The sequence below is a fragment of the Fukomys damarensis genome, unplaced genomic scaffold, assembly GCF_012274545.1.
Source record: "Fukomys damarensis isolate Sample0158 unplaced genomic scaffold, DMR_v1.0_HiC HiC_scaffold_21, whole genome shotgun sequence".
Lineage (NCBI taxonomy): Eukaryota > Metazoa > Chordata > Mammalia > Rodentia > Bathyergidae > Fukomys > Fukomys damarensis.
In genome coordinates, this window is record NW_022900933.1 from 33,360,750 (window position 1) to 33,386,636 (window position 25,887).

Sequence of the window (25,887 nt, forward strand, 5' to 3'; positions counted from 1 at the left end):
AAGAAAATCAATACATCCTGGATGAAAGTCATTTACTAAAAACAGCAGATATGGTCTGCAATGTGGTGATAATAGTAATAGGAGTAACAATAACATTCATAGTCTGTTAAGACATTTTATTTATAATTGTTAAACAGTTTAAGGAATTAATTATTTCAGACAGTTTAAACAAACTATGGGAAGCCTGGAGAGTATTTGGAAATGGGACTTGAGTATTGGTAATATAGCAGATATGCTCAAAGAATTAACTTTTGAATAGCCATCTAAGAAGTAAAAGTGATAAAAACAATGTACAGATTATATTATAAGCTAACTAAACTTCAATAAAAAATGAAATGGTAAAATGGGCTTAAACTGCAGCATGGTAGGAGATGAATGTGGAAGAGAATTTTAAAAGTTCCATGTGCCTGCTGCTCATCTATTTATATAAAGGGTGTTAGAATTCTTTTAACTGTTCAGACTCACATCAATCATCTTAGCTCTTTAATTGTAATCACTCTGCATTCTATTCCTTACGATCCACAGAAGTCCAATCTCAGACTGACATTAAATGTTTTTGATAATTTCATCCCTTCCACTACACACCTTCATCTTCATTGTTTTTCAGATATTTTCTATTGTGGGGACAACAGAAATTTTTCTTTTGGAATTTGTGTATGTGTATTAGTTTCTACATGTGCACTGTGGGCAATGGATCTAAAATCTGTATTACTTTGTTTTGTTTTCCAGATGACAGAAGTCAAACTATACTTCCCTTAGTGAAATCATTTTGTGAAAAATCTTTTAAAGCAGATGAATCAATTCTTATTTCTTTATCTTTCCATTTAGGAAAACTATGCCATGGACTATATGGTATGATATATCCTAAGAATTTCCAGACTGGATAATTTTTCTTTTCTTCCACCTTAGCTACTGAATTTAAAGTCTTAAGTTGTAAAACATATCCTTTAAATGTGTAAAATTTTATGAAATCTAGAATTTTGATAGTGTAGTTGGGAGTGCATTTAAAAGTGGCTTTTTCCTTGGTAGCACCCATTTGAAAGAGCAGTGGCAGAGTACACAGAGCCTTTGACATTTCAGAATGTTTTATACCTGTTAGTTGATATGTGGTAATAGAGCTCAGGTTTATTAACTGTTGGTGTGGAGTAAGTATGCTCTTCTTAGCTATTCACTGAAAAATAAATGTATCATGCAGTTCAGTTTAAAATGTAGAATAAATCTTGGCATTTTGAACATATTACCAATTTTCTAGCTTACCATAATCATGTGAGAATTAAGTTATAATCTTCTAGCATAGTAACAGATTTTCTTTTTGTAGATTGTAGACATTTAGTACGTGGCTGAGAGACATATTCCAATATATAGTGAATTCCTATCTCTGAGATACTTAGTGAATCCAGAGCCATCCATTGATCAAAGACATTTTTAATTCAATTTTCTATCTTTCAGAGTCGATATTTAAGCTTCTTCTCTGTAGATACACACACCTTTTCCCTGGGCCGTTTTAGACTATTTACCTTAAATAAAAAGCAATATGTATAAGTAGGCACAATACATAGTAACTTGACAGTTTTCTACAACTGCAGAAATCAGTATAAGCACAATTTTTGTATTTAAAATTAAAATAGAATTATTACAAAAATGAACATAAGATGAATCTGTATGGCCTGTTACATTTCTTCATAGTACTCTTCTTTCATTTCATTTTTTATGAACTGTCTATAACTATTTATTTAAATATGTGGTTCCAAATATGTGCTTTGATTTTTTTCTTTTTAATTTTTATCTTCAATTGAAATATTGAGCTCAGGTTTTGATGTTTGTTTTAGGAATTTTTACTCCAGATCAACACTTGAGATTTTTGGAGTTTTATAAGAAACTTTGTACATTGGGTTTGCAACAAGAAAATGGACACAATGATAACCAGATTCCACCCCAAATCCTGGAGCAGGAAAAGAAGTATGCTTCAGTACGGAAGAACTGTGCCTATAACCTCCCGGTAATAAGTCCTGTGTTCATATTCATTGAGGATTTTGATTGCAAATTTTCAGCATGTGAATAGATAATATAACAAAAATTGCCGTGTTTTATATTTACTGCTTAGCGTCTTATCTGGTGTATATAGGAGATAACAAATACAAGTATGTGTGTAATTTATATCTCTATGCGTATATTAGAATTATGTGCATACTTTTGGGTTGTCCAAGTCTGATTTCTAACTAAATTGTGTTTCAGAGGATATGATTTCAGTTAAAGTAAAGTGATTATAATATTAGCTATTGATGCATGTTTTTTTCTCCTTCCCATTCATCTCCTCCCTTCCACCTCCACCAGGCCATGATTGTTTTTGTTGATCCTAAAAACTTCCACATGGAACTCTATTCTACATTCTTCTGCCTTTGTCATGACCCTGAAGTACCGGTCAGACACACTATCGCTATTTGCTTTTATGAAGTAAGTCTGAAGACTTCAATACTGCTGTGCATTTGCTGTTAACTCTATGGTACTAGTGCTTTTTTATATTTTGTACATTTTTTTACAGATTTGTTATAAGACATGGACTCCATATCTCTTTTGTGTTCTAGTCTTAAGGAATCTTTTTTTACAATTCCCATGATCTCCTTTAGTGTGTCCGCAGAATCCATTTACATAAATACATTGCATTCATTAATTCATTTATTAAACTATTTGTTCAGCATACCTAAATGAAGTACTTACTTTAAGCCAAGCACTGATTGTGGTATATGGGAGTAAAACCAGTATTTATATGCTTCATAATATTTGTACTTAACTTTACGCCTACACTTAACCACATGGAACACATGGAAAATTGAGACCACTTATTTATATTTATTGCTTTTACTGCAAAGGAATCATTTCAAGAACATAGCTTTTAGATTCACCTGTCAAAACTTTCTGTAAAGTTTGAGCAAAAAGGAATTTAAACACTTATGAAGAATATATTTAACTTTTTAACCACTGAAGTTTAATTTTGGGGCTTGTTTTCTCAACTGATAGCAGTGAGCACATCTGTGCTGTATTTGCAGTAAACACAGATAAGCTATAACTTGACAACTGTCACATAAAAACCATTTTGCAAGTGATGTGATAAAAGTTATTTTCTTTATAAGTAGTAGTAATGTATCTTATTTTCAGCAAGAGCAGTTCATCCTCTTTGCACCTGTGCAGCTAATTAAGATTCTTTTGGTTGAATAATATTCTTTGCTTCTTTAAAATATCATGTTTTCTGGTGTGGATGAAATATATGCTCACTGTACAAAACTGAGAAAATAATCCCCTTATGTGGTAAAATTGTCTAAAATTATTCCAATTTTGCACAGTTACATCATCGTTATATCTGCAGAGGTCTGCTTTTGTAAGAGGGGAAAGGGCAGAGGGCACTGCTCAGCTGAGCCTCCAAGATAAAGCATGGTATAGGCTGGACACCACAGACACGTGCATTTTTAGACCATTTGTCTCCAGAGAAGGTTGCACAAGAGTGATGTTCCTGAGTACAGTAGTTGTGCACTACTTGACTTTCTGTTTATGTGGCTTTCTATCTCGTTCCTTTAATCTTGCATTTTATTTATATTTTATAGTGGCTATAATATAGAACCATATTAACAAACGTATCGAAACGTGTATATACAGAAATATTTCATGGGAAGGCCTGAATTTGGAGATCTTGATCTACCTTTTTTGAATGGCTAGTTTCCATATTCTCACAGTCATAGATAGGCTAAAAATGATGTTCAACTGCCTAAAATGAAGGGCTAGTTTTAGTTTGTCCTTTTAAATAATGGTGAACTTAAATTTTTCTAATCTGGTGTTAATGCTGGATTCTGATAATTTACTACATTATAACTTTATTCTTTTCAGGAAAATACTACTTTGAAAATATTTTCAACAAGTCAAGAATAAGTCATAGCAAAGTATTTAAAATGCATTATATATCCAGGAGACTTTTTTTTTCCCCCCAAATAAAACTTAACAGAGGCCCGTTCCCTCCCTTTTTAAGGTTAAACTGGTGAATTCACCATCGCAGGCTCTGAGTTTGCTGGAGAAGAAAAGCTCTGTTCACGGGGGCAGGGGTGGTGGTGGTGGTGGTGGTGCTGGATTGTTTTGTACTCTCCAGAGACCTCTCATGCTAATTAAAGTCTGTGATAAGGAAAAGTAGAGTTGTTTGCCTCCTTAGGAGTTATTACTGCCCCAGTATCACTATAGCCTTTGGTAGGAGGGCCTTCTTTGGGAAGTTTGGAACTAGAATAAATCTGAACCAGAAGCATCTATGGGCTTATTACTGCTTTGATGTGAAAGTTATAACTCCAGTAACACCCATACTGGATGTGCCTGTCCCAGCCTCCTGTATCGACCCACTCCAGGTTATGCAGCAGACCAAAAACACTCATAAGTTTCCTAGAAATGGATTTTAAATTCATTTTATAGCTTATTTTTATTTTAGAGGAAATAACTAACATGTTAAGAAGTATTTTTTAAAAGTTATTTTTAACTTTAAAAGAGTCTCAAATTTGAAAGACTTTATTGCTATGTTTTAGGTGTCCAGACTTCTCAATTCTGGAGTATATTTAATACATAAAGAACTGATAACATTATTACAAGATGAATCACTGGAGGTAACAACTTCTTATTCTTTGTTTTTTAATACATTTATGTTAAGTCCAAATATATCAGCATCTTTATTTTTCCTGCTTCTTGAGAATTGCATGGATTCTTTCATCTGACCAGTCCCAAAGCTTCAGATCAGCACGCTACCATATCATACACTGGGAATTAGCAAAAGCTGTAAAAATATTAGGATTTAAAATATATTTAGTTTTTAAGTGCAAATGTAGATTTGTTAAGAAAGATTTAGGAAGTGCCAAAAAGTAGACAAAAGAGTACCTTTAATTCCAATCACTGTTTATATTTTTCTATATAAATATCACTATATTTTTCTGTGTAAAGTTTTTTTTTACATAATTATACTCATATGTGACATTTGTATTTTTTTCTCCTAGTACTTTTGCCTGGAGAATATTTTCTCTTCTAGTATAGACTTGGGAAGATTTTGAAATATTTCAGTTTGATGCTGTATTTAGTACATTCCGTTCACATAAATGGTCACTGGCTTGCTAAAGCTCAGCTCGTAGGTATTTTGATATCACTGAGGGTTGTATCAATTTAGAACCCCCCTTTCCAAAGTTGGAAGGTAGTTTTTGAGCCTATTAGCCATGTGGAAGTAGCTGTCTCCAGTTTAGACTGTTTGCAATATCAAGAGTCACTACTGCTTTTAAAAAGTAAATGGACTAAGGCAAAAGTCTAATATTTTCCAGCAAGAAGATGGCAGATTAAAAATAAGAAACCCCAAAATGTTGTTTGGTAAATAATAGTATTTCTGGGTAGAAATTGACATGTAGAGTTAGCTCATGTAGAGAGAGGCATAGTCATTGCTATAAGAATAATCAATATCTTTATTAAAAGGTACTAGATGCTCTTATAGATCGTCTTCCAGAAATTTTGGAGCTTATGTCTACTGGTGGAGAAAGCAGTGTTCAAGAAAATAAGGTAAATCCCATCTATCGAAACAAGTCTGACATGTGTAAGTATTGTCCTACATTGCAGAGTAATTGTGAGGAATCAGTGAAGGAATGTACGGAAAGCATGTAAAATTATCCTTCCCCTTTGGGGAGTGAATCCCCAACCTGCTGTGGGGGATCCTCAGCTGGCCCCCCAAGTTTGCACAAGGCCTTAGCATGGAGAAAGAAGGACAGATTACTTACCTAGCTCTGAGCCTTGTTTGGGAGAGTCACTATGGGATGTTGACAGTCATGCAAAGCAGCTTTAAGCTTCTTCATAAGCTTTTTGTCCTGTTTCTGAGAAATCAGAGGGCAAAGGCACCGTAGGCACCCACCCAATTTCTTCAGGAGGGAGGTGATGTAGGAAGTGCCACCTTCTGAGTTGGTGGCTCCTCTGAACCTCAGAAGCCACCCTCTGAGATGCCCGTTGCACTGGCTGTGTCGTGGTGCTAAATGTACAGAAAGCCTCACCCTTTTCTCTTTGCTCATTTCCAGTATTTCTGCTTTGTGGGTGAATAAAATGAAGTGTGTAAATTATTTGAAAATTTCAGAAGGAAGTACTTCTCAAATACAGTATTTCTTATTGATATGTATTTGCAATAACATCTATATTGTTTTGCAGTATTAGTACATATATAAGGTATCTCATGTCTTGGTCATTTTAATACTCTTCTCCCCACTGCTATCCCATTTCACCCTCCTCTCTTATCTCCAAAAAGTAAAATACAGTAGATTTTAATCAATAAGCTTACTATTTTCATAATAAATCAATAGCACTTGCCACATAATGGGTGTTTGTAAAAGTCTGTAGGCTTTTGGACAGCTTAAATTTCCTCTGCAATTCTTACATTAACAATTCTTATATTAGTATGATTTTTATTTATTATCTTTGGAGCTTGCATTCAGATTTTCAGCATTAATAATTATTTCAAGAATAACAAATAATGAGAACAAAGGGTAGGAATTTAGGTCAAAGTTTTCCAATGGTAATATATATCAAATTTTACATTAGCTGGAAGAGTTGCCATTCTAATCAATGTGACAGGAACAATGATGAGTCCGGCCTCTTATTTTGAAATCTGACTCCTGGGGCCATAAATTTTACATAGGGATTTTTTAAAAAAGTATTTCATCTCGCCAGATAACCATTTCCTGTGACAATTGAGATGCCTTTTAAACTCTGCAACCTTTCCCCAGCATATTCTAACATGAATGCTGCCACTGATGGATTTAGTCACCATTGATTCGTTCAAGCATTTTCTTTTCAGCTGTCCTCTGTGCCTGACTTGATCCCGGCACTCACGGCTGCTGAGCAGCGAGCTGCAGCCTCTCTGAAGTGGAGAACCCATGAGAAGCTGCTGCAGAAATATGCCTGTCTGCCACACGTCATATCGAGTGATCAGATTTATTACCGTTTCTTACAAAGAATGTTCACAATCATGATGACAAATGTAAGTCTCTCATCTTTCATCTCCTTCTTTTGAACTCATGGCTGATTTTGATGTTACTAGACTATTTACATTCTCAAACTAGGGTGACACATGCAATTTGTTCCATTCTTCCTGGGAAAATAGCATCTTCCCAGGGCTCTGAGGAAGGAACCTTGTTCCCTTTGCTCCACGACTGGTTCTCCTTTTGACCATCTTCCACCTGGCTGGAGGCAGGCTTGGAGAGGTGGAACCTGTACTTCTGCTTTGGTGTGTGCTACTGGGAAGTGTGCTCCCTTAAAGGTACTCATTGCAAGCGACCTTCTGCTCTTAGGTTCCCCTCTGATGTTCTCCAACCTCTTTGTCTCACTGTAGCGAGGCAGTTTTCCCAAGGCTTCTCTTGATAATAGCTTGCATACTTTTTCTTTAATAGTACCTAATGGGTGGCTGTGAAACCAGTGAAGTTTATGGTGGGAACTTGGATGCCTTATTATAGATAATCTTACTGTTAAGAGTCAAAGGAGTCAAGACTCCTCGCTGGAAACAAGGTTGTACTAGAACCTCCTCAGAAAGTTAGTTGTCAGCTTTTTTCACAAAAAGTTCCCACAAGTCATTACACATTTAGTGTGACACCCTAATACCAAGTTTTGAAGTTTAAAAAAGCTCCAGATGTTTGTTTTAGAAACTGAAAAAAAATTTTTTTTAATTCTCATTATTTGTTCTCAGTATAGAGATGATAAAGTCTAGCAGCTATCTCAGAAAAATTAAGTTTTGCTTTGAAAACTTAAAAAAAGTGTATATTATTGATATTATTTACAACTTACATAAAAGTAATAGGCATCCATTGTATGACCTACCATCCCCACAAGTTTATCTCCCATACTTAAGCAAATCCTAGGGAGTAAAGGTTACATTGTAGATATAATACTCTTACAACTTCATCTCGACAATGATACATATCCTTAGTTTTACACTGTAATAGCACAACTATACCACATGGGATATTTCATATAAACTGGAGCAGAATTTATTAATTTTATTCAGCATTTACTTGAGTGTCTGTTATGTATTAGGTACTTTTTGGAGTTTGCATTCTAGAGTGAGGATGATGCTATATTAACAGGTGTTGGTAAGTGCTCTCAAAATTGGTCTTAATTGTTGGTGTGTTAAGGAAATTTGGAATACATAATTATTCTGTGTTCTTAGCTTCTCTTATTAGGAAAGAGAAATAGTTTATAGTGTACAATATAAATGAATGTCTTTTAGCTTGAGATTTGTTTTACTGTTTTCTTTCTTAAGGCCCTAATTTCATAGTTTAAATCCAATACATGGTTACGATAGCACATTTTCTGTGTTCAAAGGGAACCCTTAAATATTTATATTTTAGTTTCATAATTGTCATAGTATTCATTCATTCAACAAAATTTATTGAGTGCTTTAATGGAAAATAGATTTTGGGAAATAGGAAGAAGTTGTTCAAAAGAGAAGGGGAACAAGAGAAGGAGAGGGGGAAGGGAATGAAAGGAAAAGGGATTTATAAAAAGAATAGAAGGAAAAAAATGGAATCAAAGTTTTTGTAAATGAGGGGGGAAGGGGGTTTGAAGGGAGGGATGGGGAAGGTGAAAATTAAGATATATTATGTACAGGTATAAATTTCCCATGATGAATGTGATCATTATGTATGGCAAACATATACTAATAAAAATTTTTAAAAATGAAAATTCAAAACATTATTGAATACTTGCTATGTGCCAAGTACTATTCCAAGTGCCAGGAATACAATAGTGAAAAAAGAGAAAAAGGGCCTAGTCTCATAGAGATACATTGGGGTTGCAGCAAAATAATTCTTCTTTAATAGCATTTAATAACCAGCCCATATTAAAAGTTTGTCAGTAAGCTCCCAAAGGAGCTTTACCATCCCATAGGGGTCCCAGGTAAGACCTATACCTTGCCTTTGGTCGTTGCATCTCAAATTCTCTTTTAATCTGCAAGCATTAGCCCTCCCCATTTTTCCACAACATTGAATTGTGGAGGAAAAGAGGCAGTTGTCATGTGTGTAGAATATTCTAACTCATTTATTCATCAGATTTTCTTCTTTATGGCATTAATTTATTTATCACTTCTTCAAGTTCCTTGTAAGCTGTAAAATCTGAGCACTTCCTGCAATTTAGGGTAAGCCTTTATGGCTAGAATACTTCATAGGTGCTGCTGGGTATTTTATATCACAACATATCTGGACATCATATCTGCTTATTCCACTGTGGGTGTGCTAAAGTAGTTACTGCAGGTAGTGATAGTTCTATTTATGTCCTGCAAACTTACATTTCTCCTTGTGAACTGCATTGCACTCTGCAGCTCTTTTTTCTACACTATAAACACTGAGTTTCTCATGAGCCTCTTACCCAGCAATGTCAGCATTAATCTCAACTTGAATCGGTAGTGATTTGCTTACCTTGAGATATATTATCTAATGTACAGATATGTTGAAACCTTGAATTTTTCTATCAATTTACAGAGCTAGGAGTTGTGGTGCAGTAGCTATGACAAATAGTCATAAATGAAGCTTTTGGGCTTTTGTCTCTCTCTTTTAGACTCAATTTAAAAATATTAAATGATGTTTTTATTAGTTGCAGCCCTTATTATTTATGTTCAAATTGTCACAATTTCTTCATGCTGGCTTTTATGTGTTTTTGATTATATTTATTTTCAATTTCTTATCCCAAAGGATATTCACTTTGTACTGTATGGCATTATCTATATGAGATCTAAACTATGCATATTGTCATAGTACTGGTATATATGCTTTTGAAGTGCTGTCATTATACACAAAATGAAAGAAAAGAGTAGTGTCCTTTTGTTCACTGTCTAAAATTAATTTTTAAGCCTAGTTGTGTTTTTTGTTATGTATGTTTCTTAAACTTTTGGTTCTAAACTATAGCAGATATTTTTCTGTTACATTTAACAGTTAAAATACCACATGGAATAGTACTACACGATGGAAACAGCACATAAAACAGGCGACAACACGGCAGGCACTACTTGCTCTGCAGTGTAACATTTTATTCTACCCAAATTTCAAGGGTTCTGACTATGAAAATCTGAATCTTCAGTCATTCAATATTATAGTATTTATATGTAAGTCAGTATGGTAAGCATGAATGTATAATGGACACAGTATACCTGGTTGAGTGATTTTTCTTAAATACATGGTTTGAAACAGTGGACTGTGTTTAGAATGAAGGTTAGGCCAGTGGTGTGACAGAATTCAAAGCACAGAGGGACATGAATACTGGTAAGAGTGGTTGACCTGGTGTCCTTTTTATTCTAAGCTTTATCTGTATCATGGGCCAGAAATCTCAGGGGGTGACATTGAGGTTGAATTAAACTAGAAAGATGGAAGATTGTTCCCTCTTGTGGGATCTCTACGTTTACACAGAAGTGGCAAGTTTTGGGTGACATAAGTGACACATGGTGTGTTTTAGTAAATGTCTGTTGAACGAAAGAGAATTCAGGAATGGATAAAAGGATGGGTGGCTGCTGCATAGCTGAGGGAATGTCTCATTTAGGAGGATGTGGCAAGGAAATGAAAGCCAAATCGGGATGATTTGGACATAAATTAATTTTGCATTGTGATGTATTAGTTGATTTGCCTGAATGATAGGAACATTGCATTACTAAGGTACTTCCAGAAGGATATAAGTTCATTGACCTGAAAGGCAGTGAATATTCTCCTTTTAGCTAATAACATTAATTTGGTGATGGGGACAAATTATTAAGAATGTGTATTAGGATAGTGTAATGGTATTTCTTTTTTTTTTCTCATTGAGTTTATTGGTTTGGTACATTTTAGGTATACAGTACCGTTACATTCATCATTGGGATCTTGTACCTTTACATGACAGGTCTTGTCTTATTTATTTCTTTAAGAATGTCTTACCAGTCCAAAAGGCAGCTTCACGAACTCTATGCATTTTTCTACGATACAATCGTAAACAAGAACAGAGACATGAGGTTATTCAGAAATTAATTGAACGTAAGTAATCAATGTCTTCTATTTTGAAAAAGAGAAAGTAACTAATCTAGGTGGCCTTAATTAGATCTGACTTACATTATGTATCATTTTTCCAGAGTAATTAGGCTGATGTTGGTATATATCTAGTGTGTGCTTTGAGTTTTGTAGGTTAATTTGTGTTTGTTTTGGAAATCTTTATGGCAAGGTCATACCTGTAGCGAATGAAAGTAATTCTTTTGTGAATTTGAATACTTTGAGAAATTAAAATATGTAAATTTACATTGAAAGCCTGGTTTTTACCTTGATGCAATAGCAATTGGAACTAAAGTATGAATAGAATATTTATTTATGAATTTATTATCTACTTTAAATTCTGTTTTCAATATTAATAGAATTCATAGAATGTGGTTTTTAAAAATTTTTCCTTGAATAGAATTAACAGTACATATGAATGTCTTAGGAAGCCAAGTCAGGGAGTTGAGGGTCTAGCACTGCCTAACATATTCTGGGTCCTGGGTTGATCCCTAACACTGTTTAAAAGAAAACAAAAACACCTAAGTGAGCAAAGTTAACAAATGTAAATGTATTTGAATTTGTTAAGGGCTACATACAAGGTAAAAATCTTTAGTGAATTGTTAATTATAAAAAAAGTGACTCAGACCCCGACATGCTTAGTGAGGTAGGCATTAAACCCTTGCTTTGACTACTGTGTTTTAATGTTTTTGTTATAATGTTATCCAGCTTAGGCAGATAATAGAGTTTTCTGGTTATCAGAATTTACTATTTTAAGCACAGGTCATGGTCATCACTTTTCAAAAAACTAGAGTACCTTATAAAATTCCGTTTAAGAAAAGTTAAGCGTAGTATACTTTAGTCTTTTTGCTGTTTACTGTAAATCAGTTTTCATTTTCTATTGGTAATACCTCACATTTAGAATAAGCTTTATTTTGAAAGAAGATTCTGTTTAGTTTTGAATGCTAAAAATTTTTACTTTTGAATATTTATGTAAAAAGGAGAAAATAATCCTGTAAATATTGACTTGAATTATTCTAAGTAATACCACTTCATATGACTTTGTCCACATCGAAGTATTTTTTAAGGAAACAAGAGGAGGAAGAGAACAGTTAATTTGATTATGAAAAGATTTTGAAGCCTGAAAGACTTGTTTGAATTCTAGCGAACTGAAGCTGAGTCTCATTGTCCTTGCCTTTTAGAAGGAATAAGCATGTGCTTCCTATTGGATTGCTTTTCAGGATTAAACGAGATATTGTATGCAAAATATTTAGCATATAGTGAGTGATCAAGAAAAAGCATTCTCATTCAATAATTAAGTAATGTTTATTAAATTCAGTACAATGTTAGTATAATTTTTTATTGGTTTTCAAGGTGTTGGCGATTTTGGAGTCTACAAATCTGGGATCTATAATATGATTTTTGCCTCTTTGTATTTGTTAAATAAACTTGTCATGGATTTTGTGCATTTAATTTTGTCAGGGATAATTTCATGTAGGGAAAAAAGTCAACAGATGATTTTTTTTGTTGTTGTTTCTAGAACTGGGCCAAGGAAAAAGTTACTGGAATAGACTTCGATTTTTGGACACCTGTGAATTTATCATAGAGATCTTTTCCAAATCATTTTTCTGTAAATATTTCTTTCTACCTGCTATTGAGCTTACACATGATCCAGTAGCAAATGTGAGGTATGTTGCCACTCCAAGAAAATAGTTGAAAACTTTGTGTTTCTCATATATCTATTATAATAAGAATTATTTGAAAAATCTTTTCCTTGGTTGAAAAATCAAGTAAAAATTTAGAATCACTTTTAAATTTTTTGTATTTTTTTCTAAAAATTAACTTAATAGCTGTACATGTTTATGGGATACAGTGTGGCAGTTTGACAATGTATACAACGTGTATTGAAAAAATCAGGATAATATTTCATCTTATTATACATTTGTCATTTCATTGTATTGGTAGACTTCAAACACCTCTCTTTTCGTTCTATATATGAAGTAAAATTATTATAAACTACATTTACCCTAGTGCTATTGAAGACTAGAACCTGTTCCTCCAGTCAAACTGCATTTTGGTGCCTGTTACCTCCTCACCCCCAACCTTTCCCTCTCTCGAGCTACCACTACTCTCTAGACATCAACTTTTCTAGCCTCCACACATAACGGTGAGATCGTGCAGTATTTGTCTTTCTGTGCCTGCTTATTCCTTTTACATACTGTCTTCTCGTTCATCCATGTTGCTGCAAATCACAGTATTTCATTTTTATAGCTGAATAATATTCCACTGTGTATAGATACATTTTCTTTACCCATTCATCTGTTGATGACATCTTGGTTGTCTACGTATCTTAGCTGTTGTGAATAGTGCTACAGTAAGATCTCAGTAGTCTTAATTGATGAGTTTCAATAGGACTTGGAAACATACTGTTTCAACGCTGTCTCAGATCCTTTGTCTTTTTGGGCTGAGAGAGCAGAAATTCAATGCCAGTTTGGTAGGGTCTGGCTACATACATTAGCATCAGGAGAAGGTTAGGTAGTATTGTTAATTTATCTTGTCATTCAGATTAAAGAAATAATCATCAATAGCCTTGTCACTTCAAAGTTGACTTGAGCATCTGGCCATTCTGGGGTCATTTGCTTAGGGAATTGGGCCTGACCTGAAGTCTTATCTTCTGTGTTCAGTTGTCTTACCCTTTTGAAGTCTAATAAATTTTAATTGGATTTGACTTGGAACAGACCTGAAAATGGCTTCTTTGTAAAAAAGAATAAATATATTTTGCCTTTTTTCTCTTTCCAAATAAATGTATCATTTCATTTTGTGGTGGTGGTAACATATATATGACATAAAATTTACTATTTTAACCACTTAAAATATATAGTTCAGTGGCGTTAAGTACACACACATTACTCAAGAGCCATTTGTATATTTTTAATGAAGCAAAAAGAATTTTAAACCCTCAGCTGTTAGATTTCTGTGCTCAAGCTCTGTGTCTCTGTTTTGAACTGGACACCAGGACAGTTGACCAAAGACTTCCCTGAACAGAATTCCAGAGCTCCCCACTGCATTTTCACATGTGAGTCACACGTAGTTTTATGGTGTATGATATACATGCATCCTTTTTAAACACTGGCTTTATGTAGGAATACACAAAACATAATTTTTAAATAAAAATTGGCAAGGCAACATGCTGGCATAATTGGCAGTCTTATCAATGACATCTATGACAAGAAGACTGGTCAAAGATATTGGAAACTTCATTGTAAGAATTCTTTGATCCTCTTCCTATTTGAAAAAGATCTATCTCCCTACTTCTATTATCTGTTTTTTATTTTGCTCTTTATTTGTAATTTGAGTTTCTTATATAAGAGAAACCATGTGATAGTTCAGCTTGTATGATTTATTTCACTTAACATTGGAAGGAAGCGGGGGAGAGGGGAAAGGAACGGGAATGAAAAAAGGACTTAAGACATATTATGCACGTGTACCAACTCCACACAGGAATGTAAGCGTTCCATACTGCAAACATGTGCCAGTAAAAATAAATACATTTTTGAAAGATTTTTTGAACACTATTGCATGGGAACAAATGGAGTGGTTTTGTATTTTTAAGGTGAGAAAATACACAAAGCATAACTACATTAGTTGTCAGAGTTTGTGCATTTTACTTGCACTGTATAAATGAGTGATGGGGTATTTCTCACGTCTAATGTAAAGTGCAAAGAACCCATTGAGAACTTTTAAAATTCAGCTGTTTCTAACAACTGGGGTGTCTAACCATATTGTTGACATTTTGTAAATTGAAATTGTGAATCTAGCAGAACAACTTTCAAGGTGATTAATTATCACTTATCAAGCAGTTAATAAGAATAACTTGAAAGGATATGAAATCATCTCTACTCTGGTCACTGACAAATAGTAGTGCAGACTCAGAGAGAGCAGTCTGCCAACTCAGAAACCACATGGAGATTAACTGAATGTCACTTCCTGAATTTTGGAAACTTGAGAGTGTTGAGATTGTTGTGTAGCAGTTTGTGTTGGTTCCCTCTCTCCTTCCTAGGCAGTTGCCATGCAAAGAGATGGATCCGATAACACCATATCCCCCTGGGATTTTGGGCACCAAAGCCTTCACTCAGTGTGATAGGGCTGTGCAGATAGAATGAAAGCTGTCACAGGACAGGGTGGTAGGATCGTGCAGGTTAGGGTGGTTTCTGGACTCACTGCCTGAGTGGAGGTTCCATCTCTCTACTAGTTGTGTGTCTTTGAGAAATGACAAAAATCTTTCTGTGCACAGATTTTCTTAGTACTTAATTCATAGGGTGTTCTGAGGAATACACCTGTGAATGATACATGTAAGAATTGAGTTTACCTGAAAGAAAGATTTGGTCCCTCATCTCAAGAACTTGATAATTTTATGGGCTCAGGAATCTCACAAAAATAAATCAGTACCATGGCTTTAGTAGCTTCTGCTAAGTATAATTTTCTACATATGGCTGTGAAATAAAGAATGAAGTATGTATTGACTGTTAAGTGTTTTTATTCTTCCATAAATGAATGTTTGAAATTTAAATTAACTGAGCTTAGACAGTATCGAGGCTAGACAAACCCTATTTGTATTCAGAAAAGCCTTTCTTTTCAACTATAAGAAATGAAGTAGTTTCTGATGGGGCCACATTGCTCTGCACAGTGCTAAGGATTCTGGAGGAGGCGCATCTGCACCCTTTTAGATGAATAGAAAGCAAATTTTGTTGTATGTGAAGAATTCAGAGCTGAAAGCTCTGCTGAGAAAGCAGCTTGGAAACTTGGTGCAGAAAACTGGCCTGGAGGGCAGGCAGATGAGTGACTGACTGCAGTGGCTGTAATGCGACAGCCGCTGAACATCCCTGACTAAAAGCGGCCTTGGCAAAGGGGAGCTGGAGGAGCCACTGCTCCTGTAAAGGCTGTCTTTACTGGGTTTTCTGTTACCTCCCCAGCATTCTTCAGTTTCCTTTTGCTTCTCATTGACCTCATCTGGACTAAGATGATGCCTTAGACTGTTTCCCTTTTGTCTTCTCTTCCTGTTCTCGTTACCTTAGTGTGGACTCTCTCCACTCTCATGGCTTAATATCATCTGGATGCTAAGATCCTGACTTTTTCTCCTACAAAGATGTCCTCCTGGATCACACTCACCAAGCCAGCAGCTGCCTGGCATTAGCTATGAATATATAACTGGCACTCCAGACTTGATCTGTGCAGAATTTAATTCTGATCTTCCTTAGCTATTGTGCTCTTCTGCAGCCTGCCCTATCTCAGTAAATAACCATTTCATCTTTCTACTTGCTTAGGTCAAAACCAAGTCTTTTCTTTTCTAGTTCTTCAACATTCACCATTGCTTGCAGAATATATCCAGAATCCATCGCTTCTTGTTACTTCTACTGCTATTACTCTGGCTTAATCAACCCCCAGCTCTTGCTTAAATTATTGCAAGGGCCTCTTCTGTTGTTTCTCTTCTCTCCATTACCACCTACAATCTAATCTCAAAACAGTGGTCCATGAATACTTTTATAAATTCGATCACTTCACTCCCTGCTCAAAAACTTCCAGTGCTCCTCACTACACTGAAAATAGAAGAAGCCCGTCGCCCTGCAGTGGCTTCTTGTCACCACTCTGTTTTTATTTTTTGTTTTTTGAAACAGAGTCTCACTATGTAGTTGAGACTGACCTGGAACTCACTATGTACCCCAGGCTGGTCTCGAACTCAGAGATCCTCCTGTCTCAGCCTCCGGAGTGCTGGGATTAAAGGTGTGTGCCCCCACGCCCAGCTTTCATCACCACTCTGTCTCCTGCTAGTCTCACTCTCACTCTGCTCTGCTACCAAGGCCCATTTACTAAACTGGACCAGTTTACTGGGCAACAGGAAGGCAAGCTCCCCTTATCTTCTAGGAATATTGTCAGATATCCACATCCGACATGTCCCTGTCTTCTTTCCCTGCTTCATTTCCCTCTGTAGCTTTGCCATTTTGTCTATTTATTTATAGTTACTCTCTCTTCCCTCCCCAATACTGAATGAAACTCTTGAAGAGCAGAGAATTTTGTTGGCTTTGTTCACTTTTGTGTCTTGGAATCCAGACTAGGGACTGCTCGACACATAACAAACACTTCACAAATACTTGCTTCCTGAATAGGCTATCAAAACCTTGACTTTTCTTTCAATTTTATGTTACTGTTATTCTCTGTTATTAGATTCATTTTAATACTAACTGATTACAGAATGAAACTGTGCTGTCTGTTGCCCAAAGTGAAATCAACTCTGAAGATTCCTGCAGATAAGCACCTACTTCAGCAGTTAGAAATGTGTGTAAGAAAACTCCTGTGTCAAGAAAAAGATAAAGATGTTCTGGCTGTTGTAAAAAGAGTAAGTATCCCTCTTGCTTGCATTGTTTATTGCAGGAGTGCGTTAGCACTTTGGCTAAATAGGACAACAGTATGTTAAGATGTTTATGTCTTTGCCAGAGCAGTCTTAGTGAATGATTTGACTGGTGTTGGCTACAAGGGACTATGAAAGTACCTTCTAAAGGACCTTCAGATGTCAGGCTTTTACTACTAGTAGTACCAGCTTCCCGAGGGGGAGGCTAAGATCAGTGAACACAGCTAGATGAGTGATGAATGCTTCATTCACTGGGTTTTACTTCTAAGTCACTACAATGCAGTAAACTCTGTTGGTAGAATTGGGAAAGTCAGACTTTATATGAACAGCCTCAGAAGGGCCTTCCAAAATTTCTTCAGTGGCCTGTGTGGCTTTGTGAAAGTGTGAGACCTGTGCCGTGTCTGCTCTAGATTGTATGGTAAGTGGCAGAGCCAGACTAGAACAGACACCTTGCACCTAGCCCTGAGCACATTTCTTTCTAAACAATATAACATTGTGATTTATAATTTTGGGTATTTTAGCATGCTGTCCTATGTGGATTGTTTTGGAATGTTGGAAAACTAAAGCGGTATAGATTTGGGTTAGCGGACTCAAACCTTAAACTACTTTGTAGTTTTCAAAAAGATCCTATACTGAATATGTCCCTAATATTGTTGTAAGATCAAGTTAAACTAAAGTGGTTACTTTTAGGAATCTGAATGTGAACTTTAGAACATAGTTTTTGAGCAGTTCTTTACGGTTTGAGAGATTAATTTATTAATGTTATAAATCGGTGATGGAGAACCTGTTTGAGTTTTCAGTGATATAAAGAGCGTGCTGTGTCAACTGTGCTGTAGGGTTACCGCTACTGTTATAAGTAAATTAGCATCAGTGGTGGGAAAGAAAAGAATCTTGCAATTCACCCCACTCCTTTTTCTTCTTGAGATTGTTGCCAATGGCCCTGAGGATAGTGATTTGATAATTAGTATGATTCTATTTTATTGAGATGTGATTCCTTCTTCATCAATGAGAACCAGAAATACCCATAAAAATACATCAAATTTAAACTTACACATACATTTGTTTCAGTCAGACATTAGTGTGCACAGAAGTTTTGGCATTTATTTTAATTTTTCAAAATAATAGACATGAGTTATTTACTTTTTCAAAAAAGTTATTAATTCATAGATAAACTACTTCTATAGATACAAAAAATAATTAATGAATTATTAATCTTCCATGAGTTCTTTTGAATTACAGCTCTTATTTTAAGTATGTTTTACATAGTGAAGTCACTTTGTTCTATGAAAATTCCAAAGTTTAATACTGATTGAACTCAGTTATTAGGATGGGACCCTCTGTGGAAGATAAGCAAAACTTTGGGATAAAAGTGGAATAGCCTACTCTAACCCACTTAATATAGGAAGTAATTTTATTTTAAAAGGGAGTATTTAATAAATCAATTTATTCTGTAAATTATAAATTTTTCATAAATTTCTATATAAAAAACTTCACACAAATTTTGTTTGTAGTACATGGCTTTGGTATATGAATATACAGATGTCTGATGTGGTTGTTAGAGTTATTCCTTTTAGGCTGGGCTTTAGAAGCACAGTCCTCTGTCGGAAGCTGAACCCTTGATTGGCGTGGCCATTGTTTGATTGGAATACTTCATTTTAGACCCATGTATTTGGAAAGATAAATACTTTTTTATTCATTAAGTTTATTGGTACATTTTAGGTATACAACCAAATTGACAGGATACTTTCAGAGCAAAGCCTTTATTAGTGGTTATGGTGTCATTATAATAAACAGTTTCTGTAGAAGAAAGTAACAATTTTAAGGCAACTGATAGCTCACTTCATGTATAAAGACTTTATTGTTTTTTGGTTTTTTTTGTTTTTGTTTTTGTTTTGGTACCGGGGATTGAACTCAGGTCCTTGTGCTTGTGCAGCAGGCTGCAGAACTACTGAGCTAAATCCCTGGCCCCTTATAAAGACTTTTAAAAAATGGTATTTCTGAAAATTCAGAAAAGATTGGCTCTGGGATTTACTACAAATTAGTTAAATTGCATAAACTTGCTATTTAAAATACACCTGTAATCGCAAGCGCAAGGTCCCGAGTTCAATCCCTGGTACAAAAAAAAAAAAAGAAAAAAGAAAAAAAGCACCTATAGTCTTGCTCTTCTTAAGGTAAAAATTTCTAAAAGTTAAAATGGATCCTGACAGTAATATTTAGAAGTTAATTATAACTACACTGTACAACTGGGTAGAATTTCAAAATTTCTTGACTTAAATGTTCACATAGTGCAGAAGTCTTCTCTTTGAACCTCTCTGGGAAAGGGAGTCTAAGAAATGAATCAATTGAATTGTTGTTGAATAATTCTACAAACCTTTTTTTTCTAGACTGTGCTGGAATTGGACAGAATGGAAATGTCTATGGATGCTGTAAGTACACAGTGTACCTTATACCGAAATGAACATTTAGAAATTGATGGGTAGTCATCACTCATGTTTGACAATTCCATTTTAAACTTCAGTTTCAGAAAAAGTTTTATGAAAAAGATTTGTTGGATCAAGAGAAAGAAAGAGAAGAACTGCTTCTTTTGGAAATGGTATGCTGTTTTCATATGTTTGGTTAGTTTTGTTTTTTTGTTTTTACATTTCATGCATTTTTTTCCCATTAAGTTTATTGGTACATTTAATGTAAACAGTCCAGTTACATTCGTCATTGGGATCTTGTACCTTTATGTGATGTATCTTGGTTCTTATTTATTCCCCATTTTCCTGCCCTTCCTTCACCCCTCCCCCCATTTACAAAACCTTTATTTCCATTTTTCATATTTTTTCTTTTTCCTTATTTCCTTTCCCCTACCCTTTCCATTTCCCCTACTTCTTTAGCCCTTTTCTTTCTATTTCACATGATCACTTATGCCATTTGAACCTTATTTACACTTTTAGTTTAATCACACCAGAAAAACTATTTGGTATTTACTTGTGTGTGTTCTGTTTATTTCCCTTAAGAGTATGGCTTCAGTATGCATCCATTTAGCTATAAATGTCTAGTTTCTCATTCTTTATGGCTGAGTAATATTCCATTTTATAGAAAAGCCATATCTTCTTTCTCCAGTCTCCAGTTGATGGCCAATTGGGCTGTTTCTAAGTTTTAGCTATGACAAACTGTGCTGCTATAAACATGGGTGCACATATATCCCTGTGGTATGATTCTTATAATTCTTTTGGAACGATACCCAGCAGAGGGATAGCTGCATCAAATGGGACCTCTAATCCTAGTTCTCTGAGGTATCTCTCTATTTATCTCCACAGTGGTTGCACCAAAATTGGAGAAGGGTTTTTAAACTGTGCTTTGTTATTCAACTTTCAATTTCACATTACACTTTTTCTCTAAGTAACTAAAGAAGAGCTGTGGTTTTTCTGAAATCTGTTTTTATGAACTAGAAGAAAAATTATATTTGAGAATCTCTTTTTAAAAACTTGAAGTAAATTGCAATTTAATTAACTGCATACATTTAAAGTGTGTAGGTAACACAATCAACATATGAAATATGTCTATTACCCCAAAAGCTTCCTGTTCCCCTTAGTAATCTATATCTTCTAGTTCAGTCCCATTACCTGCTGAGCTAGTTTATATCATTATAGACTGGTTGCATTTTCTAGAATTTATATAAATTGAATCATGGGTAGTCATTTTAAATTTTTATTTTTTTATTAGTCCATGTTGGCAGGATATAACGTTTACAGTCCTTGTGTGGAGTTGGTACATGTACATGGCACATCTTAATTCCTTTTTTCATCCCCTTTCTCTCCCTTCACCCTTCCATCTCTTGATCTCCTTTTCCAATCGAAAAATATCTTTCTCCCTGCTTCCTGTTATCTTTTGTCTGGCTCTTTGTTTATAGTTTGTGTTTCTCATATAAGAGGAGATGTGTGATATTTAAATTTGTTTGTCTGATTTTCTTCACTTAACATTCCAGTCTCAAGGTACATCATTTTCCTGCAAGTGAGTCAAGTTTGTCTTTCTTTATAGCAGAGTAGTGCTCCATTGTATGTGAATACCACATTTTCATCTATTGATGGACATATAGGCTGCTTTCAAGATTTAGCTGCTGTGAATTGTGCTATTTTGATCATGCTTTTTTCCATTAGTATAATAATCTTGAGATTCAACCATAGTGTCGATTGTATCAATAGGTCATCCCTCTTTATTTTGGAGTAATATTTCATATTATGTATGTAGCACAATTTGCTTATCTTTTCACCTCTTAATGAACATTTGGGTTATTTCTAGTTTTGGAATATTACACATAAAGCCACTTTGAACATTAGTGATGACATCTTTGGGTGGAAATGTTTTTCTTTTTCTTGGGTAAATACTTGGGATAAAATGACCTGGATCACATGATAGAGTATTCCTATCTTGAAAATAAACAAAACCCTTTTTCTAACATGGCTGTACCATTTATATATTCCTGACTCTGGTGGAGAGTGTTAGGTACCCCTCATATTCTCTATAAGGTTTGACATGGTTCTTTTTTTAATTGTAGCCATACTAGTGGTATGTAATGGTGTCTCACTATGGTTTTAAATTGCATATCCCTAGTGCCTAAAGTTATTGCTCATCTTTTTACTTGTTTATTGGTCTAGACTTTCTTTTTTGATGAAGTCTGTTTTGAGAATTTAAAGTAAATGGTTTATCTTATTGAGATATGAGTTCTTTATTTGGATATTTAAAATTTTTATTTTTCAATTTTTTGCTTCTAGATTATAAGAATGCCAGTATAAGTTTTGTGTATTAATCTTGTGTCTTAATTTGCTAAATTTCATATTTTCTAAACCTTTATTTATTTATTTATTGGTTTTTTTGAGACGGGGTCTCACTATGTAGTTGAGACTGACCTGGAACTTGCTATGTAGCCCAGGCTGGTCTCGAACTCACAGCGATTCTCCTGCTTCAGCCCCCCGAGTGCTAGGATTACAGGCATACACCACTACACCTGGCAGCCTTTTTTAGATTCATTAGGATTTTCAATATATTTTCTTTAAATATAGCAAATACTTCTTCCTATTGAATATTTATATCCATCCTTCCCTCCTTCCCGCCCTCTTTTTGTTCCCTTATTATGTCCCTCTCTTTTTAGTAGTATTAGTGGAAACAGAGTAATATTTCATCATTAGGTAGGAAAGTAGCAATAGTTTTATGTAGATGTCTCATCAGATTGAGGAAGTTTCCTCATTGTCTTAACATTGACTGAGAATTTGTATAAATGGTTGTTGATTTTTGTCAAATACCTTTTCTCCATATCTAGAAATGAAATTTGGTTTTGTCTTTCATTCTGTTACTATAGTGAATTACACTGATCTTTTCAAGTAGTACATCAATTTTATATTTGGGGTACAAACCAACTTGGTGATGACGTCCCTTTTTCCTGTTGTAAAATTATTGGCTAATGTTTTTGTTAAGGAATTTTTAATTTATATTCATAATGAAATTGGTTTATAATTTTCTTTCATCATTTTTGAGGTCAGATTTTTTATTATATGGATCGTGTTCCCACCTCCTCTATTTTCTGACAGTTTGTATAAAGTTGGTCTTCTTTCTTCCTTAATTTGTTTGATGGAATTCTCTCATAACTTGTGCACTTTATCTATGTATATTATACTTTAATAAAATATGTAAACACATCCAGTAGACTATTTCCTTTTCTCTCAGTTTTTACAAAGAAAAAACATTACTTTGCCATTCACAAACAAGAAATTGAAGTAACTAGCAGCAACAAATATTTTGCTCATGAGAACCAGTAAATATCTTCTAGAAAATAGAGATTTATCAGACTGATGCCAAACTTATTGCTTTAGTTGGAAAAACCCCTAAGGACAAAATTTTATAGATGTAAAGAGCACACATCTAACAGAATCTTGGATTTATTAGATACAAATATGGGAGAAAAACATGTTTAAGAACTTCTATGAACTATCTATGAATTGCTGTTGCTTAGAGTTAAGTTTTCATCAAAATAACTTGCTAAGTGTATTTAAGCTGTGCCATTAACACACGGTTATGACTTTCATGGCAGGAGCAATTAGAGAAGGAGAAGCAACAGAATGATGGCAGGCCCTCGAGTGATAAAATCTTTGAGAAAAAACGTAAGTGGTTTTCCTACATTTTCACCACTCTGAAATACTGTTGCAAGCTGACTTCTGATAGACCATGCTGAATTTTAATTTGGTAGGGAAAATTGCTTCACTTTCTTCTATTTTTCAGAAGTTGTTTTTGAAAATTGGCTGCTTAGTGTGGTGCACATGTTCAGAATACATGAGTAAATGTTAGGAATCAGTGTGAAGGTTCAGATGCTTCAAAAGGAAAGCTTAAAGTTTGGTAACAGCTGTAGGACAATGAAATTGATCACTGAATGGCAATGACTGGCATATGGAACTGTATAAGAAAGAGAACATTTGAAAAATTGTGGCTTAACTAGGGATAATGATTTGTATTTTCTATGTTTTAAATTTATGGAAATTAATAAAGACTCAGAGGAAACTATACAATTTAAAACAGAGTTTATTTTAGGCAGAGATATGAAGAGCCTGTCGCAAAGTCTGCCCAAGAGCATCCCCATTTCTGTTCCTGGACCCTCTTCTAGCAGCTCATCAGCAAGTAAGAAATAGCTTCATTTTATGTCTCTGTCATAATCATGTTTTTGTTTTGAAAAAATTAATTGCAGGAAAATGCATTCTGTTAGATGAGATATGTTATTCTCATGTATCACAAGCCTTTTATTGTTCATTGTTTCAGTCGTTCTTAGTGGGTAGCATGGGTAGCATGGGTAGCATGTGTTTCTGTGAGCTCCAAGTAGGGGAAGAATCTCAATTGTTTGTTTTTCTGAAAATAGTGGGGGTTGGGTAACAGAGGATGAAATGAACAATTGCATTTTCTTTCTTTCTGCTTATTACTCTAGGCAAAGAAATCAAGAAATCCAAATTGATTCGAAGCCAATCTTTTAATAATCAAGCTTTTCATGCAAAATATGGCAACTTAGAGAAATGTGCTAGGTATGACCTGCTGGCTACTTTTAACTTGGTAAATTTTATAGTCACACATATTAATTTAGGTGCAACAGTTACATTTTTATAATAATCAAAATTAATCTTGGATTTTTAATAGGTCCATAATCTTTCGGCTTTTATATGTAAAGGTTATTATATTTTTTTAAAATAGTAAAATCTGTCAGTTGGCATAAAAATAGGTATCAGGGCACTGGAGGAAGAATAGTGCCATGACTCTGTGCAAGAACATTGTGGAATCCATGTGCCGTTTAGGAGGAAGGTGTGCTCCACTGTGCTCCACTGAACTTGTTAGCACATATGGGGAGGTCCCATTTGCTAGCTGGCACGGACATTTATTTGCTCTTAATATTGTTTCTGCCTATGAAGAGACCACAGGAGAAACTAAAAAGAGAAAAAAATATATAGAAAGAGAAAGCAAAAGAGAAGATAGATAAATAGGAAGTAGGGAGAAGTTCAAATAATTCACAAATTACTTATTTTGTATTTTCAAAAGTATTTTAATATATATGCTAATTTGTTTCATTTATACTACGAGTTTCTCTTAGTTTATTGAAAAGGAAGTTTTGTGCTTGTATCTGTTGGTTTCTTTATAAGAGAATCTTTTTGTCTATATTTTGTACTCTTAACTTTGAAGATTATGATAGCATATTAACTGTTGTTATTCTCTTATTAATTTGTTATGAAATTTTGTTTTATTTTTTATAAGATTAGAAAAGTGTCACGACAGAGTACTGACAATAGTTGAAGGTCTGGTTTCTGTTTTTAGTTTAAGGGACAAAGTTAGAAGTGGTTAGGGTTAGCAGAGAAGCAGCATAAATGAAATGACCATGATTTTCATGTGTGTGTTGTACATAGGTAGTACTGACCAACTGCATATCAGCTGACGAGCAGTCATTTTAAGAAAATGTCTTTGTAAACGTTCATTTGTCTCTCAAGTAATATGTTACAGAAAAAATGTTCTACTTTTATTACAGCTAACTTATTTCAGATTTTCATTTTAAATGAAATCATGTTCTTTTCTAGTAAAACTACAGCAGGATATACACCTTCTGTCTCAGGGTTAACAAAGAATTCTGTGCTTTCACTAACTGGTAAGTAGCATTCTAAGCTCTTCAAAAAGTTGCTAAAATTAATAATATATTCTTTTCTTTAAGTGGAATTTCTTTTTTACTAGATACTGTCTTTTTAAGTTTATATCTTTATCTTTATCAAATCCCAAAGAAATTAAACTTTTCCCTAGCAATGAAGAAAGTACTAGACTATACCCACTTTGTTTTCACCATATCAAAATTCAATTTTAATGTGAAACTAATTTTTAAAAAAGGGAAAAGACAACATGATAGAATTTTTTTTTTTTTTTTTTTTTTTTTTTTTTTCGCGTTTTACTGTG

The 25,887-nt window shown here is 34.4% G+C and overlaps 1 protein-coding gene across 7 annotated transcripts in view; it reads left to right on the forward strand.

Annotated features, from left to right (window-relative positions):
- Positions 1-25,887, forward strand: part of Ppp4r4 (protein phosphatase 4 regulatory subunit 4) — a 98,955-nt gene that overhangs the window by 60,761 nt on the left and 12,307 nt on the right. For all 7 annotated transcript variants that reach the window (XR_004518332.1, XR_004518333.1, XR_004518334.1 and 4 more), the window contains 15 exons: positions 730-852; positions 1,830-1,999; positions 2,335-2,454; positions 4,557-4,634; positions 5,482-5,565; positions 6,845-7,027; positions 10,931-11,036; positions 12,568-12,715; positions 17,277-17,421; positions 19,818-19,859; positions 19,952-20,026; positions 23,507-23,576; positions 24,001-24,087; positions 24,389-24,482; positions 25,521-25,588. Coding sequence is in view for 1 of the 7 variants with exons in the window: in XM_010609245.3 (XP_010607547.2) it covers positions 730-852; positions 1,830-1,999; positions 2,335-2,454; positions 4,557-4,634; positions 5,482-5,565; positions 6,845-7,027; positions 10,931-11,036; positions 12,568-12,715; positions 17,277-17,421; positions 19,818-19,859; positions 19,952-20,026; positions 23,507-23,576; positions 24,001-24,087; positions 24,389-24,482; positions 25,521-25,588 (1,593 nt within the window). In the remaining 6 variants the exon portion in view is untranslated. The remainder of the gene's footprint in view (positions 1-729; positions 853-1,829; positions 2,000-2,334; positions 2,455-4,556; positions 4,635-5,481; positions 5,566-6,844; positions 7,028-10,930; positions 11,037-12,567; positions 12,716-17,276; positions 17,422-19,817; positions 19,860-19,951; positions 20,027-23,506; positions 23,577-24,000; positions 24,088-24,388; positions 24,483-25,520; positions 25,589-25,887) is intronic.